The 18,307-nt window shown below is 48.2% G+C and overlaps 1 protein-coding gene across 2 annotated transcripts in view; it reads right to left on the bottom strand.

Moving 5' to 3' along the window:
- The window catches only part of SLCO3A1 (solute carrier organic anion transporter family member 3A1), a 303,094-nt gene that overhangs the window by 235,666 nt on the left and 49,121 nt on the right, over positions 1-18,307 (bottom strand). For both annotated transcript variants that reach the window (XM_038532752.1, XM_038532751.1), the window contains exon 2: positions 4,728-5,193. In XM_038532752.1, the coding sequence (XP_038388680.1) occupies positions 4,728-5,193 (466 nt within the window). The remainder of the gene's footprint in view (positions 1-4,727; positions 5,194-18,307) is intronic.

Raw genomic sequence — 18,307 nt, forward strand, 5'->3', positions numbered from 1 at the left:
GTTGGGGGGGGGCGGGGGGAGTGCCCTGCATCGCTGGAGACAGGGAAGCAGAAGGCGGAATATACCAGCTGAGTGACAGCTCTCATCTACACCCACGTCTACTCGGAGCAGCAGGAGTTCCAGAACCCTGCCCTGGACTATTAGCCCGAACCACCCTTCCCTCTGCCTCCCAACTCCCCCAATCTCAGGCTTTGACACACACTCCCCATTCTGATCCCACCCTCTCCCCTCGGCTGTGAGGCACACTGTGCTCTTCCCTCCTTGCCGGGCTCCTGCGATTTTTATTTCCTTAAGGCTTCATGCAGTCTTGTGCAATGTCCTGACTTGTACCTGACCCCTTGGACCATCCACCGCCCCCCCCCCCTCCACCGACAACCCCAGCCTTGTGACAGGCCCTAGACGTACATGGGAAAACCTTCACCGTCAGACCCAGAGTCTGGCTCCATTCAGCTAAGTATTCTCAGGCAGGTCACTGCATCTCTCAGAATCCCTGTTCCTGTCTGCCTCATTAACAACAACCCTTTAAAAAAACACATGTCCAACAATAGAGGGCATTAAACATTACGGTAGAGATCTGCAAGAGAATGCTACATATGCAGTAGCAACATCACAGAAAAATATTTAGTAACACACGGCAACATGCATCAAATATTGAGAGATGCATTTATTATAAACACAAATTTTTTTAAAGATTTTTATTTATTTATTTATTGAGAGAGAGAGAGAGACAGGCAGAGGGAGAAGCAGACTCCATGCAGGGAGCCCGACGTGGGACTCAATCCCGGGTCTCCAGGATCACATCCCGGGCTGCAGGCTGCGCTAAACTGCTGCGCCGGGGTTGCCCTAAACACAATTTTTTAAAGATCTCTTTATTTTGGGAGAGGAGGGGGAGAGGGAAAGAGGGAAAGTCTCAAGCTGCCTCCACGCTGAGCACAGAGCCCAACACGGGTCTCAATCTCAGGACCCTGAGACCACAACCTGAGCTGAAACCAGGGGTCGGACGCTTTACCAACTGCACACCCCGGTACCCCTAAACACATTTTTGGTAGAAAAGCATACCAATGCGGTGTGGGGGGGGGAGAGAACTTATATGATCATAAAGCTAAGAGTAGTGATTCTTTCTTCTTTCTCTGTACTTCCAAAGTTGTCAACAGTTGAAAAGTTGGAATACTTTTCAACCAGGAATAAAGTTATTTTAAAAATCTATCACTCCCATTTCACCTTTTCCCTCAAACAGGACAAGGTTGCAACCGACTGACCCAGGGACCTAACAAAGGACACACTGAGTGAGTCCATTATATTATCCTACTTACTCTTGCCTACAATAGGACTTGCCAGGTTTTGAATTTGGGGAAACAGAACAGCTAAGAAAACTGAGCTAACAGGAGGTTGTGTCATGGGCCAGAGGCTCACTGAGGAGACTCCCAAAAGGTCGACTCTTGGACCCTGGTCATGTGTCATTTCAGATGGTCTCCACTGCCACTCGGCCCCATCAGTCCCTCTAGGAGGAAAGGATGCCACGTGCCAGCCACAGCTCATTGTCTAGCTGCTCCGTGAGGCTTGGCTCCACACTGTACGGTAGGGAGAAGCCTGCCAGCAGAGACGTGTTCCCATTCAGCGGGTTTTGTCCCTGGTAATGAGCTCCCTTGGCTCCCTCCCCACACAGAGGGGCAGCTGCAGAATGGTGCCAGCCAGAGAAGCCCCTGGTGAATGGCCCATCAAGGAATTCAGGAGCTTGGCAGTGGCACGGCCACAACAGTCCAAAGCAAACAGTCACTCCAGAGGACAATATCGGCTTGACTTGAGATGGAATGCTTCAATTTCCCCTTCATTAGAGCGTCCACGACGTGGCCACAGGTGAGCCCCCAGGAGCGACTGGTGACTCAGAACATGCACAACCCAGGGGTAAGTCTCACCACCCATGTCCTGTGGCTGAGCCTACATGGTCATCATCCCCTTTTCTGTGGACATTCACAGGAAAAGGATCAGCTGTGAAGAAGTCTGTGTTTTACAAAGGCAGTATTTATCATCTTTTCCATCTCCAATCCACACTCACGTTTTAGGCATATGACCAGATGGTTGTGGGCCTCACTCTCTTCACCAGCTTTGTAGGAGCTGAAACCAGGGGACACACATGCTATTCCACCCTGGTGGGCACACATCTATACAAACAGTTCCAGTGCCCATCCCTTCTGACTTTCCTCCTCTCTGCAGGCAATATATAAGGCCATAATTCATCTGTCCCATTCAGTAGGTTCCCCCATAGACATCCCAAAGCTTTAAGTGGCATTAAAGCCATTAGAGCAGATAAATGCTAAAATATTCTCATGATCACAAACATTGTTTTTAATGTCCTGTATGACAAATGAAGGAACCAGTTACACTCTGCATATACTGTGGTTTTCTTAGATTGTTCCTAGAGAATCCAAAGCATGCATGGGATAAGACCACCTACTGAGGCCTATCTCTGCAGAAGGCTTCCTCTTTTCTGTTCCCTGTAAACAGAGACCCATGAAACCAGTTCAGAGGCACTCAGAGAGCCCATCTCAATGGCTATGTACGGTCATGTTTTGGAATTTGCCAGATGGACCAGTGCCACCGAGAGGTCCATGCACCACACAAATAGACACTTTCAACTCTGTTTAGCTACCACAGAAGAAAAAAAACAAATGGTGCCCAAGTAGAAATTAGCCTGAAACATTCTTGCTAACAAAGACTCACAGCGAATCCCACAGACATGGATGCGGCCTCAACTGGAAAAGGCCCTTTGCTTTGAATGGTCATCCCTACTGCCCATGTCTCCATATGCTACACACAAAACCAAAGTACCTCCTCACTTTACAGCTTTGCACCTATAAACCAGGCCCTATGCACTGCGGGGAAAGACCATGGTCTAACTCAGCAGGGTAGACTTCCAGAAGAGGGTTTTGGGCCTGCTGCCCCAGGTAGGAAGCCCCAAGCAGACGTGATTCAGCACTGAAAGGACTTAAGGAGGGATCGTGGGGAGAAATTTTTCAGCTTGAATCTATCATCAGAAACAAGACCTCAGCTTTTCATTCCCCACTTCCTTTTCTGTGCTTTATCTACCTGCTGTTACTGCTACCAGAAAACATCTCTCCCAGGGTCTTAGGGTAACATCAGTCAAGTCCAAGACCAATTATCTGACCGAACCCCAGGAAGCTATGTGGCTATATGCCATAGCCCATGTCCTAGTCTGCAAGAGACTCATGTGGGGTGGCTGTCACTCCAGCTGTAGAAACAACAATGTCCTTAGTTCCTACCCTGACCATATGGGGAGAGGGTCTGGCCATCTTCAGCCTAGGAAGTTTTCTGTGTTCCACATCGTAATGAAAGCTAAGTCACAACCAGGCTCCAGCTGCTCTATCCTTGGACGGAGAGGCACACACTCTCCACTTTCCTCACCAAGCCTGTTCAGAGAGCAGAAACCCACATTTGCAACATATTTTGTCCAACAAAAGCATTTACTCCATAGCTGAGAAAGCCTCAGCTCGGTATGGAGGTATGTAACTATGCCAAACCCTGCTATCTCAGAAACCTTGGGCAGACAGAGCATGGTGGAAGCTCAACAGGTACAAAGCTTTATGCCAAATTCTATCTTATTCTTTTTTAAGATTTGTTTACTTGACACAGAGAGAGCATGCACAAGCAGGTGGAGCAGCAGAGGGAGCAGCAGGTTCCCCACTGAGCCGGGAGCCTGACACAAGGCTCGATCCCAGGACCCAGAGATCATGACCTGAGCCGAAGGCAGACGCTTCACGTACTGAGCCACCCAGGTGCCTCTCTAGTTCTATTTCAACCTAAACCTTTACATGGCAATTAACAATACTTCGAGGCACAGTGCTTTGGGAAGCAAAAGGCTTCCACAGGTAGGGGTAATTCTGTCTTCTGAGTGGGGAGAGCTCGAAACACCACCACTGCCTGCAGAAGGCAAAATTACACTTCACGAACGGGGAATAGAAATGTTCAGCAGGCCTTCACCCTATGAATGACCATGCCCCAGTGCCCCAAAGCTGTGACCGAGGACCCCATTTGTTGTAAGGACTCCCGTTTCAAGGTTTCTTAACCTTAGACCGATAAACGGCTTCCACCTTGCCAGCACAAAATATCAGAAGCCATGATGCAAAATAATTTTTTTTTAAAACTCACATGTACATTATTCCTTCCTAAATATCTAGCTCCTGCTTATATCCTCATTACAGAAAGTTGCCAGAAGTCACCGACTTTGAATGATACCAAATGCGGGAAATACCATCATCTCCCCCTTTGAACTTTAATAGGATGAGAAGCAGAAGATCGTTCTAATTGTTAAAAACTGGGGTTTCCAACGTGTAGGGCCCAAGTATGGCTAATGCACACACACGAAAGGCAGATAAATACACCTTACCCCCCCCCCCCCAACACACCACCACCACCGTGGCTTCCCATTCACAGCTTCTTAACGCTCCAGCAAAGGCGACCTCAAATTCCACTGCGCGCTGAAATCACCTGGGGAATATTTTTTCAAAAAACCAAACAGTCCACGCCCGCCCAGGTGGCACCCCAGACCAACTACACCAGACTTGCTGGGGGCGCAGCTCAGGTGTCCTGCATCTTTCCGAGTTGGGGCAGCCCACGCGCGCGGCAGACGTGCCGCCGAGGCTGAGGACCGCGGGGCCCGGGGCGCGGGGCCTGGAGAGCGCGCAAGAGCCCCCCCGGGGCGCGCCTACCTATGTAGAGCGAGGAGTCCTTCCTCCGCACGTGGTCGTCGATGTAGGAGACGCCCAGGGGCTGCACGGGCGTAGCACCGATGCCCAGGAGCACCTGGGCGCCAATGAGCAGCAAGTACATCATGTTGGTGGCCGTCCGGCTGCGGCAGATGAGGTCTGGGTCGGGGCCCTGGTCGCCGCCCGAGCCGTTGGCGGCGCACACGTCGCGGCCCTCGGCGCCCCAGCGGATCTCCCCCGCCTCGTACTTGTACTGGTGCGTCAGGAACTCGGGCAGCGCCGACAGCAGCGCGCCCAGGGCCATGACGATGCCGCCGCAGCCGATGAGGCGCGGCCGGTGCCCGCGCGCCCCGAAGTAGCTCACGAAGAGGATGAGCGCCAGGTTCCCGATCTCGAAGCTGCTGGCGATGACGCCCACGTCGGCGCTCTGCAGGTTGAACCTGCGCTCCAGGGTGGTCAGGACGCTCACCTGCGGACACAGAACCACACGTCAAGGCCGGGGCTGATGGACACCCCCGGGGAGGACGCCCCCCCCCCTCGCGCCTCGCAGTGCACCGGCCGCCCCGCCCCTGCCCCCGGTGCAAAGGACTGAAACCTGAAGAATCCGAAAGATACCTGGCATGATAACCCTGACTCGACGGTTAAAGAGTTAACTTTCCCAATGGCAGGACGGTTGGTTGGTTGGTTGGTTTCTGGGCACCTGTTTCCATCCTGAAAGATACTGTCTACACTTGGGAAACAACATCCCCTTCCCCACACGCCACCACCATATAGGGCTCGGGATTCCCGTCCAAGCCCTGAAGTCCATTTTCGCAGGCTCCCAACTACACCCTATTTAGAAGGTCCACGCTTCAAGGGCACGGGGCCAGGGGCTCTTCACTGGGAGGTTAGCAAAGCATACCTAAAGAAAATAAAACAAAAACCTAGCTGGCAAAATGGACATGCTAAATTAGCTCATTGGGATAATCATTAGCTCTGTTTCCTTCTGGAAATTTCCAACGTACATTTCCCTGGAGACCTTCAAATGAACACATCCTCAACTGTTCTGTGCACTACAGACCTGCCAAGGGCCTCTGGATGGAAGGTTTTTAAGGCTTTCCCCACCTCTGTATTCTAGTCTGCCCTCCATCTGTTTTAACAAATATTAAACCTCTACTTGTGGCTTGGCAATTCCCTAGACACACACACAGCAAAAAGGAAGAGGTGACACCTGTCCCCAAGAAGCCACCTTGCAGAAAGGCAGACAAGCACAGCTATAACACAAAGTGGATATTACATTCATGCTGCAACATCACAGAAGGTGGGAGGTCAAGAGGAGATGCATTATTTTAGGGCTTTTGAGCTACAGAGAAAATGCAAATGGCCCCCACCCCCTGCTGTTTGCGAGTTCTATGCAGGGTATTATCAGCAAGAGTCCCTATTGTCCTAGGAGATCTGATAGGCCTAGTGGGCAGGGAAAAACATTCCAGGCTAAAGGAACAGTGTGAGCAAAAGTTGGATGGCTTTTTTACCATGATTTAATAATGGTATGGAAGATGTGGTCTATATATACAATGGGATATTACTCAGCCATTAGAAACGACAAATACCCACCATTTGCTTCAACGTGGATGGAACTGGAGGGTATTACGCTGAGTGAAGTAAGTCAATCGGAGAAGGACCAACATTATATGGTCTCATTCATTTGGGGAATATAAAAGGGAATAAAGGGGAAAGGAGAGAAAATGAGTGGGAAATATCAGGGAGGGTGACAGAACATGAGACACCTAACTCTGGGAAACAAACATGGGGTGGTGGAAAGGGAGGTGGGCAGGAGGTTGGGGTGACTGAGTGATGGCACTGAGGGGGGGGCACTTGACGGGATGAGCACTGGGTGTTATGCTATATGTTGGCAAATTGAACTCCAATAAAAAATATTTTTAAAAATTTAAAAATAAAGAAATAATAGTATGGAAAGTGGTTGGAAAGGTGGATTGGTAACAGATTCTCAAGAGCCACAGATGCCACCCTAAAGAAATTAGATAATCTCAAGCAGTGCGGTGGGAAAAAATGCAGAGCACAGAGAGAGGAACACCTAGTTTGAATCCCAGCTATCATTCCCTTAATTAGCTCTAGGATTTTGGTCAAGTTGCTTAATTTGTCCAAGCCTTGATTTTTGTGAAACAGGAATAGTAACATCAACCTGGCAGGATGTCCGTGCAGATCAGAAATAACAAAAGGTTCCTTAGCACAGAGGAGCCTTTCCCTACCTTGCAGGAGAGTGCAGGGAGAGGGGTACAGAGCCAGGGCTCTGGGGCCATCCTGATGCTGTGACCTTGGGCAGTTCACCCTATGCTTTCACTTTCTCAGCTATAAAATGAGGATATGAGTGCCAGGAACCAGGAGCCAACAACATACAGGTGTAAACGCTGGTTAGGACTGTCTAACCACTATCACTTATCTGTGGGCATCCAGCAACATCAAAGCAAAAGACATGCCAGGTGTGGCCATCATGTGGCAAGTGGATGGTAGAAGAGTAGAAAAAGAATGCCAGCAAACTATTACTGAGAACAGAGAGACAAAAGGCACAGCACAGTGGCAAGAGAAGTGCACAGGAGAATTTGTGAAGCGGCTAGAAGCAGAATTCTATCTCCGGAGACACTGGGCAGTGTGCTAAGGAATGGGAGGAACAGAGTCATGCGGATCTAGCCTTCTTCCAAACGTGTAGGTGCGCCATTGTCAAAACCTGCACATCCAACAGCCTCTGACCCACACACAGCTATACCTGTAAGGAGGAACATGTCTCTAGGTACCTTATGAAAAAAAGAGTAGTCAGGTGATTCCTCCCAACCTCACCTTCAACCCCACTTGTTGAAACACTCTTTCAACCCAGTGGTTCTCAAAGCCACCTAGATTGGAAGCACTTGAGAACCACTTAAGAGTTCAGATGCCTGGTCCCTCCCCGAGTTTCTGACTCAGCTGGTCAGGAGTGGGGCCGAGGGTGAGGCTGCAGCCCCCAGGGGGCTCAGTCTGGGGTCAGCAGCACAGCACTAATGCAAGGGCACCCATATGCTGAAGGAGGTGGACTCTTCGTTCAGCGATGGCCCTGTGGGTGTGCTCAGCAGAACAGGGTCCTAACACTGGTATTGGTGATGGGACATCTGTGTACCCGCTCTGTTGCCCACATTCCAATCTAATTCCTGTTTGCACTGCACTTTCTAACCAAGTCAAGGCCAGCTCACCACTCAAGTCAGCCCTGGTTATGTGGCTAGCTCATTTTTCAGGCACCAAGTATTTGCAATTGTCAAGAAAAGAAATTTATTAGCCAGTCTGGTCCCATCAAAATGGCTTTCAAATACTCCCAAAGAAGTTCTTTCTGGAAGGCCTGCATGGGAAAAAACAAAGGCTTCCTTTATTCACTCCTTTGCTTTGTTAACACAAACAAGCACAATGGAACAAGGGCTCTACCTGAGGCCTGTAACAGCTAAGGCCCTGCAATAGCTAAGGTGTACAAAAGACCACAGTCTATCTGCCTGGGAGGCTCCAGAAGGCTTCATCCGGCCCTTTGTGCAGAGTCCTGACAGATGCCCAGAAGAGGCTGGGTGCAGGAACGCATCCAGGCAGGGTCCTCTGGGTGCGCTAGAGTCCTCTCCAGCAGCCTGGTGACCTCCACGATGGGAGTAAAGGACAACAGAGGTAGGAGGGTAGCAGGTGGGAAGGGTTGGAGCAGAAGTCATTTTTCATTCCTGCCATGAGGCTTAATGACATACGTATTAGGCGGCATCTCTGAAACATGACAACAGCTCTGTTCCGGCAGGTGTGCCCTGTCATAAAATATCACACAGGTGTGGACATTTATGATGACAGATAAGGATGGTGGGGGTAGAGACAGCTGTGGGCAAAACAAAAAATAATCAGCTCTTCTAGAGCTGCATGTGCCTGCAGCTCTTGTCCTGCCTCAACCCTGTTCTTTGCAGAGCAACCCACAAGGGGTGACAAAAAGTAGTAGGATCCTCACCTCCTTGACCTGTAGTCTCTGACAAACCCCAAGGATGCCTCTGATCATGTTTGCTGGGCCCTGCAAACATCCTGAAAAGATGTTTTGTGGATCAATTAGATCAGAGGCTAATGTCTCCACTCACTTAAAACACAATTTTGAGAAGATGAACTAATTAAGTATGCATGAGGCCATAAAATCCACTTGTGGCTTTTATGTGACAGTGAACAATCCAGCAATGAGAAAGATGTGTGCTAAAGGGAATGACTGTCTGTACTTAATGGGTAACGAACGGATGGAAGATGTCTTGGTAATTAGAGACGAAGGAGCCATAAACTCCAGGAGGAAAAGAAAAGTGTCCTTACCCTGTGCCAAGTGGATACGAAGTTATTATTAAAAGAATGCAATATTTATCAGGTCTCTACTAGCAGGATTCAGGAAAAAAAAAAAAAAAAGCAAAAAAACAAAAAACTTGCATTTCAGAATCTCCTGGAGCACTTGCTAAAAATACAGCTTTCCAGACACTGAGATGAGCCCCAGGAGGCCGAGATTTTGTAAGACTCCAGGGGTACACCTGGGTACTCACCATCAATCTAGGGCAGTGCTTCTCAACCTCGGTGACACCAAAACCACACGGACTGGATCCCTGCCAGATCCCAACCTCAGCGTACCACCGGGTCTGGGGTGGAGCTGGGAATCTATAGTCTAACCCGCTCCCAGGTGATGATGGTGGTGCTCCAGGGACCACAGTTTGAGAACCACTGCTCTACCAGCCTTCCCATCATCAACAAACCTGTCCCTGCTCAAGATTAGAAGTCTGTCTTTTAAAATTAGATACAAGTTGAAAGCACTCCCTCATCTTCAGTTCACACAGACATGCTTACATGGGCAAACGGGTTGCATTTTGGGGAGGCTCACCTCTTAGGATGACTGAGGCACACTCAGGCCAGCTGCAGCAAGAGGGACCCTGCCCAAAAGGGAGACCTCCAGTCCATGCTGTCTACCCCAAGAGAGGAGGGACCCAGAGACCATGGCCACGTACAGATGAGCCCTTCCTCACCTTCAAAAGCTTGGAGGTAGTCGGGAACTCACTAAAAAGAGAAGTTCTTCATGAAGACTCTTAACTCTGGGAAACGAACTAAGGGTAGTGGAAGGGGAGGAGGGCGGGGGGTGGGGGTGAATGGGTGACGGGCACTGAGGGGGGCACTTGACAGGATGAGCACTGGGTGTTATTCTGTATGTTGGCAAATTGAACACCAATAAAAAAATAAGTTTATTATTTAAAAAAAAGAGAGAGAGAGAGAGAGAGAGAAGTTCTTAGGAGGACAGCCAATGGTCAGGAGAACTCCCAGGAGCCCTCCCAGGGCTGCGAACTTTCTTACTCTGGCTTGGGGACATGGGACCTGGAATGGAATCACCTGGGGAGCTGGTGAAAACACGACAGCCTTCCCCACCCCCTGGGGACTCTGATATACTTTGTGAGAGCTGGGTCCCAGCATGGGTATTTTCAAAGCTCCCAGGTAATTCTAAGACACAGGCAGGTAGAGGTCTGTGTGTGCAGAGACACCCTATATGGACACAGCAGAAGGGTTGTGCATGCGTGGGTGTTTACCACCGTGTAACGTGGTCATCTGGGTGCAGCATGGGAGCAAGGAAGCCTCCAGTTCAAATCGGCCTTGGACAGCACCGTAAGTGAGCATGATGAGATCATGATTCAGCAGCTGGTGCACAGTAGGTGCACCACTAAAAGGGCTGGCCTCATCACTGGTGCACATGTTCTGCGTGACTTCCAAGTCGCTTCCAGAGGGCCTGCTCCATGGCAGGTACAAGAAATGTAATTCTAACTGAGAGACAATCCCGACCCCGTGGGACTGTATAATCTGGGGAGAGCAGAAAGCAGCAAACAACATCACAGGGGAACAGAGTGTAGAGGGTTCAAGGGAGTGAGAGCATATGTTTGGTTGCACTGAAGGAAAATATTTCCAGGCTTCTGGGATATGACAAGGATGAACAGGGGGTGATGAGTGGGGGTCACAACATTCCAACAGCAAAGATCAATGGGGGTGGAGGGTACAGTTCAGACCAACCTGGGATAAGGCGGGGAAGATCTTTTGGTCTCAGAACACTGTGAGGAATAATCAGAAATAAAACAACCTTGAAGGCCAGGCTGAGGGTCTGCCCTTGACTTGGAGGTCAGTGGGGAGCCAAAGAGGTTCTTGAGCAGGAGCAATGTTATGCAGGCAGTGGGGCAAAGCATGGAGTGAGAAGAAGCTGCCAAGACAGCTATCCCAACAGTACCGTGGGAAGTGAGGCTTCAGCAGGGTAGCGCTGGTGAAACATCAGCACTGGTAAATGAGGCACCTTGTGTGATTTGTTTTTCATCTGGACAGCAGCTCCTTGGAGCACGTAATTTAGGCCACCCGGGAAATGTCACATACAAGGCATTCACTTGTGAATTCCAAGATGTGAGGTTTGCAGAACCAGGTAACAGAAGACAACATCTCCTGTAATTGGCCTGCGGGCAAACAGATCGCTCATCTGCCTCACACGTCAGCTGGGGAAAAGAGACATTTAGTCAGTGTTGCTTTATTTCTGGTGGGTGATTTAGCCCATATTACGACCGCATAATAAATGGCTGTCATCTTCCAACCATTTTTCTCAAAAAGCAAAGTAGGAATTACATAGAGAATCTCTGATTTAGACATAACTCTGGGCGTCAGCCCACACCAAAGTCATCAGAATGTGTGAAGGGGGCAGGTAGAAAACACGAGAGATTTAGAGAGCCAAACATTACCTGCGGCACCCTATGCAAGGCATTTAACACACTTGTGACTTGCTTCCCCTGTCTGTAATACGGAGATGAAAATCCTGACCTCATAGCTTGTCACAAGGTTCAAATGCAGGAGAAATGTTCTTTACCATGTTCATCACTGTCACGGAACTTATGCCTGGGGTTGCGAATATGCAACATGGCTTTCCCCTTCTGCACAGCAGTGTCCTGAGAGCCCAGAGACTGTACCTGCGGTGACAATTCCTCTGATTACTGAGAGTCACCACCTGTCTCTCCCTAAGCCTCGCTGGTCTCTACTCTAAGCCTCTGTCCTGCAGTTCCCTACATCCTTCTCCATTTAATTATTTACATCTTTCTCAGGCTATTTTTTCCCCTCTGCATCTCATTTCTTAGTTTCCCTTATTTCTTCTGCTAACCCTCTTCCCTAAACGGCCCTAAAGTACAACAAAAACACACTTTTCATTGCTTATATGTAGCAAAATCTTATGTTCAATTAATTCTATGAGAATATGTAACATTTTATGATTCTCTTCTAAAACAATCTCCTACTTACAAATTCCATCACTGATTTTTCTCTGTAGCTCAGTGGCCCGTCACTGAAAAACAAAGATTCTCCATCTCTGCTAGATACAACTAAGCTTTATAGTCATTATCAGCAACGTCTGCATCAGGCTATTATAAAATCATTTGTTTTTAGCACCTTTTATAACTTCAGTCATTCTTTCAATTCACAATTTATGTAGTGCCAGGTCTCTTCTACTAGAGAAACTTCAAGAACAAAAGGAGTCAAATGATTTCCTCAGCATTCAACAAAAACGTTTAGAGGACCAGATGCAGTCTTAAGAAATTGGTTTCTAACACACTAACAACTTATGCAGGCAAATACACCCCCAGGCAGAATGGTTTTCAACATAATTTGACTTCTCTATATGCCCTAGGACCCAGACTCGCTGTCAGCTCAGTTGAAAAACTCCACTCTGAATACCTGTACCCTACCAGGGTCCAAACCAGGGGCTGGAGATGCCCCCAACCAGGTCGCAGAATCAAGGAGATGGCAACTGTGAAAATAAGCAACGATCACAAAGGGTGAACATGTTCTGAAGCAGAGTCAGCACCCAAAGAAACAGTGTAGTTAGTACCCAGTACCTCGTTGGAATGTGATATCACAGCAGGCTCCTCAACAGGGGTGACACGCATTACAGTCATCTCCAACAGTTATTATTAATTACTTACGTGAGACAGAGTAGCGAGCACTTTACATACATTGACATGTTTTTCTACACTACGACTCCATGAGGTAGGTGATACTGATACCACAATTTTATAGATAAGGAATTGGGTGCTGGAGAAAATGACTATCCTGCTGACAGCCACACAGCTAGTGAGCAGAGGGAGAAGCCAGGACTGATGCCCAGTCACTGGCCCCACACCAGAGGGATGGGGCACCCCACTCCCTGCATCAGTGAGGTTTTACCCATCCATGTGGTTCTATTAAATAGCCAGAGGCAGCCTTATGCAACTGGTAGCCAAACTTGCTATAAAAAGCAAGAAAAAAAGGGGCACCTGGGTGCCCCCTGGTTGAGCGTCAGACTCTTGGTTTCAGCTCAGGTCATGATCTCAAGGTCGTGAGATGGAGCCCCGCATCAGGCTCTTCGCCCAAGTGGAGCCTGTTTGAGATTCTCTCTCTCTCTCCCCACCTTTGTCCTCCCTCATGCTCTCTCTCTGTATCTCTCTTTAAATTTTTATAAAAAGCTTAGTTATTGTTAAAAGCTATGCAGGGAGGAAAAGAGCTTTGAAGTCATATATAATTTTGAAAACCCTGGGTTAAACAAAGATGCACAGGTTTCCTTACTACTAGACTTAGGAAAGATTTTCCAAATGGTGCCATTCATTGTTAATCATCAATCAATATATAGTATGCAGCATTTATTGAAACTTTGCTATCCATTTTTTTTTAAATACTGAACATCCCTTGAAAAAAAAAAATATATATATACCTTCAGAAACATTGGGTTAAGGCGGATAGGAGAAATGTGCTTAATTAAATACTACAAAAAGGTCTACTTCTCCTAGGAACTAATTTTTTGGCTTCTCCCAGCCTCACTACCTCCAACCAAAGGCTATTACACAGTTCGATTAGAGCTGCATTTCCATTTTTGCATTGCTTACCAGGAATCTCAGACTCAAACCTGCAGCCATGCTAGAGAAATGGAGTGGCATGCCAGGGCTGCACACAAGCTTTTTGTTTCCTTCCTGGTTTTCGAATTCTACTTGCCATTCCGCAGGAGTATGCTACATACAAACTGTTTCTGCCAGAACAGGGTACAAAATCATTACGTATAAATTCCTCAAGAGCAAGCCACCAGACAGGTTTAAGTCCTAATACCTAAGTCCTAAATACCAAGATAATCTGCTTCCACTTAATTATATCCTCTCAAAGAAATGAACCCCACAAATAAGCTGATAAGAAAATAATACAGTCACCCAAGCCTGAGCGTCCAGGTGTAAGATAAACACAGGTCAGAACAAAACAATGCCTGTTCATGTGCGGTGCTAAAAAGCTTCTAGAAGAGTAAGAAAATCAAAACTTTGGCATCAGAGCAGTTAAAGGAAACAGTCACACGCAGTAAAGAGTTGATCTCCCTCAACCTGCTCACACCAGCTCCCAACTGATTCTACTGTTCATCCTTCCAAGTACCTCCCAGGCACAAAACACCCTCAGCTTCACCTAAGACACGTGGTGATGGACGAAGGAACAATGGGTATTAAGGCTAAAATGGACAATGAGTATGATCCAGTCCGTTACCCACATCTTAGTGGGAGGAACCAGAAGCCCAGAAGAATGAAGTAACTTGCCCAGGATCATACACCTGTACGTGACAGGGATGTCTCCTGATGCCCAGTCTAGTTCCACACATCCCCCCCTTCCCCACATTGTTAGAATAAAAGTAGACCTATCACTACTTGGTCTCACTCTACTGTGAATAAAACAATCTACAACATGTTGGATGCATATTACCTTGTTCAAGATGCTAAAAATGCTGTGCCAACATATACCAAACAAACTAGGTACCAAGGTACCAAAGCTGTAACTGAACAAAGTCATGGAAAGGTTATCATTAGTGCAGGATGTGACAATACTGACTCATCCTGGCCAAGCCAGAAGTGGGATCCTGCTGGCAGGAAGCATTAGGGAGGGAACGCCTGCAAGATGCCCAGCTTCGCTCCACCTAGGGAAGGAGCATCCCTGCCTCCCACTCGGCCTTTTGAGTTATTGTTTTCACTTTGGGGGGGACATACCGCCAGTGGAATCACTGGACCATCTGGTAGTCCTATTTTTAATTTTTTGAGGAACCTCCATCTTGTTGTCCACAGTAACTGCATCAATTTACATTCCTGTTGCTGCCATTCATCTTCCCTTCCATCAAGAGGTGTAAGGAAAGTCCACGTTTGCTGGGTAGACTTCCCTGTTTTCAAAGCTCAAGTCAACCCCCAGCAATCAGGCTTCACTACTGCACCACGGCCATGGGAAGCTGCACTTGGTCCAGGTCCCCACTGAGCTCCTACTTCCTAAATGTGATCGCTATGTTCCCTGCCCTTCTCACATGGGGTTTCTCTGATTTCTCACACAGCTGTCAGGAACAACTGGCTGTCCTCCACTTTCCTCCAGTGCCCCTCCACCTGCCCTGGAACATGCTCCCCCTCCTCCTCCTCTTCCCTTGTTCGAGATGGTCAGAGTTCTCCAAGATCACATCCGACGGTTTCTGAATCACCGTACAACCCTTCTGGGCAGATTCCCCACATTCCCTTGCCTATCTCCAGCATGATAATGGCACCCAATCTCTCCCTGCAGCCATACTGCACCTCTATGCTCCAGACCCCTCTCCCCAGGATAGCCACAGCACCCAGCCTCCATGGGTCCCAACAGACCATTCCACTCTCCACCCCCTCCACCATCCCTGCCCTGGGTGCAGCAAGCCCAGCCCTTCTGAAACACCCACTTCATGAACATCTGTATTTCCCTGACATCTACATAGTTCCAGGCCCCAGAAACTGGACAGTCACCCCTGGCTCCCCACCCTGCCCAGCTCAGTTCTGTTCCCCAGTCCCTCTTCTCTGAAATTTCTCCAGTGCATCCTCACTGGCCACTGTTCTCTTTCCTGTCTCACCTCATTCAATCCATTCCCAAGTAATTCTCCTTTTAAAACCCTCCAGTGATGCCCACTGCCAACCAGAACAGCCCAAGCTCCTTGCATCAGGGTAGGCAACCCAGACATCTGGCCACACTCTGCCTCCCGGCCTCCCCACTTACAGCAATCCCTAGCTGCATCTTTCCTACACTGGCCTGAATCTGTCTCATCCCTCAGCTTTCAAAAGGGCCAAAATACCACCCAGCCCACTCCACTCACTTCAGAAATCCCTATTTATCCAGCAGTTCAGAGCCACCTACTCCACAAATCCTCCCTGCCTTCACCTTCTCCCTTACAACCACAGCACACGATACAGACCTCCATGTGTCCCTCATGAAGTCCCTCTTTGGGAGCAAGGACTGCCTTATGTCTGCAGCCCTGCTCCGGAGCACAGAGTGGGACACACAGTGGAGAGCCAGGTCACCACATACAGCAGTGCAAGACATACCCTTTCTTGCACAACGGTGTCCCGCCGAAGTGGTGAGTGAGCACTGAATCCAGCCGGTACTCTGTTCTCCCCAATTACATGCACTGGAGGAAGGAGCACCGATTTCCCACTGGCACGATGGCTCCCTATGGGTGAGCAGGAGACACACGCTCAAAGTTCCCTGCCCTCCCACGGCTCCCCAGTGGCCCTTTCCTTTGCGCAAGAGCCCAAATAAGCATCACAGCCAAGCTGCTCGATCCATTCCTGGAGGTGCCTGATGCAAGGAAACTTTGGAAATGGTGGCAATTGTGCTAATTAAGTTCTTGGAAACAAACACAAGTGGGCAGACCCGGCTCAAACTCAATATGGTATGGGAGCAGCACCAGGCATTTTAGGCAGTTCCTGGGGCTGAGAGGAAAAACATATGAGCCCAAGACAAAGAATGGCCAACATTTGGCCTCAACGAGACACAAAGCCATCTGTTCCTTGGGTCCCCTGCAGTCTCTCGTCCTTTACCTGGAGTTACTCCGAGCACTGCCCTCATTTCCCCTGAATGTCAGGCATCACTTAATAAAGATGATCCGAGGGTCTGAAGAGCTGGTGCAAAGTACCAGGCCAAGGATATGGGCGCTGAGATCATAAATAAGATAGAGTCCCTCCCTCAGTGAACTAATCAACTGACATTTTATAGCATTTACAGTGGGCCAAACACTGCTCCTATCACACTATGTATATTAAAATCCAGATCATTCATATAACAACCCCATTACGTAGGTACTATTTTCTTTTTTTAAAACTTTTATTTCTTTTGGGACGCCTGGGTGGCTTAGCGGTTGAGTGTCTGCCTTCGGCTCAGGGCATGATTCTGGAGACCTGAGATCGAGTCCCACATGGGGCTCCCTGCATGGAGCCTGCTTCTCCCTCTGCCTGTGTCTCTGCCTCTGTGTGTGTGTTTATGTGTGTGTGTGTGTGTGTGTGTGTGTGTGTGTCTCATGAATAAATAAATAAATATTTTTAAAACAAAAAGATTTTTATTGTTTTTAAGTAACCTCTGCACACAACGTGGGGCTCAAACTCAGAACCCTGAGATCAAGAGTCACATGCTCTGCCAACTGAGCCAGCCTGGCACCCCAGGTAGCTATTACTATACCCATTTCACAGATGATGTCAGAGAAGCCCAGAAGTTAAGTAACTTGACCAAGGTCCTGCAGGTAGTAAATGGCAGGGCTAGGATTCACGCCTTACCCTACTGGTGTCAGAATCTATCTTATTAACTGCCACATGATTTTTGCTCTCTAGAAATGGGAAGAGACAATGGGGCTGGAATGGCAGCATGAGAAACTTGGCAAATTCTCTCCTCAAGAACAATAATAAAACTGGACAAGGAGCACCTGGGTGGCTCAGTTGGTTATGCAACCGACTCTTGATTCCAGCTCAGGTCATCATCTCGGTTGTGGGATCGAGTCCCTCAGAAGCCTCCTGCACTCAGCGGGAAGTCTCCTTCTCTCCCTCTCCCACTGGCCCTCCTCAGCCTCGTGCATGCACTCTCTCTCTCTCTCTCTCTCTCTAAAATAAATTTTAAAAATCTTTTTAAAATTTTTTTAAAAACTAGACAAAACTGTGAAATAGATAGATAGATAGATAGATAGATAAATAAATAAATAAATAAATAAATAAATAAATAAATAAATAAATAAATAAATAAATAACTGACTGACAAGACAAGACAAAACCCGCCATTTCAAGACTCTGGAAATCAAGTAAAACATGCAACAAATTGAGGAGCATTTGTTCATGAGAAAGTCTGAACCTCTGGTTAAGAACAGGAGGAATCCGGGTGCTTTTCCCTCCCATGTGGGTTGGCACAATAGTTCTGTCACATGAGTTGGCCACACAAACCAACAGCCTTGCGCTGGAAGGAGTCCACCTGATTCGAAGTGGAACATGAAAAAAACCCACTGAAAGGCGCTGTCAGGAAAAATAGCCATCTCAACAGCAAATGAATGGCAAACATCAGCTCCTCTAGGGTTGTGGTGCTGGTTAGGGCAAGCAACAGACTGGCAGATTAGACAGAAATTCAACAGCAAGATCAGCCATACGAGCCCCGGATAAGCTCTCCATGTATCTCTGGTTGATTGAAAGGCTATGAAGAAGCAGAGGAGAAACCAGAGAGGGTCTGTACTTTCTACTCCTTTTGGG

This window comes from Canis lupus, chromosome 3 (assembly GCF_011100685.1).
Source record: "Canis lupus familiaris isolate Mischka breed German Shepherd chromosome 3, alternate assembly UU_Cfam_GSD_1.0, whole genome shotgun sequence".
Taxonomy (NCBI): domain Eukaryota; kingdom Metazoa; phylum Chordata; class Mammalia; order Carnivora; family Canidae; genus Canis; species Canis lupus.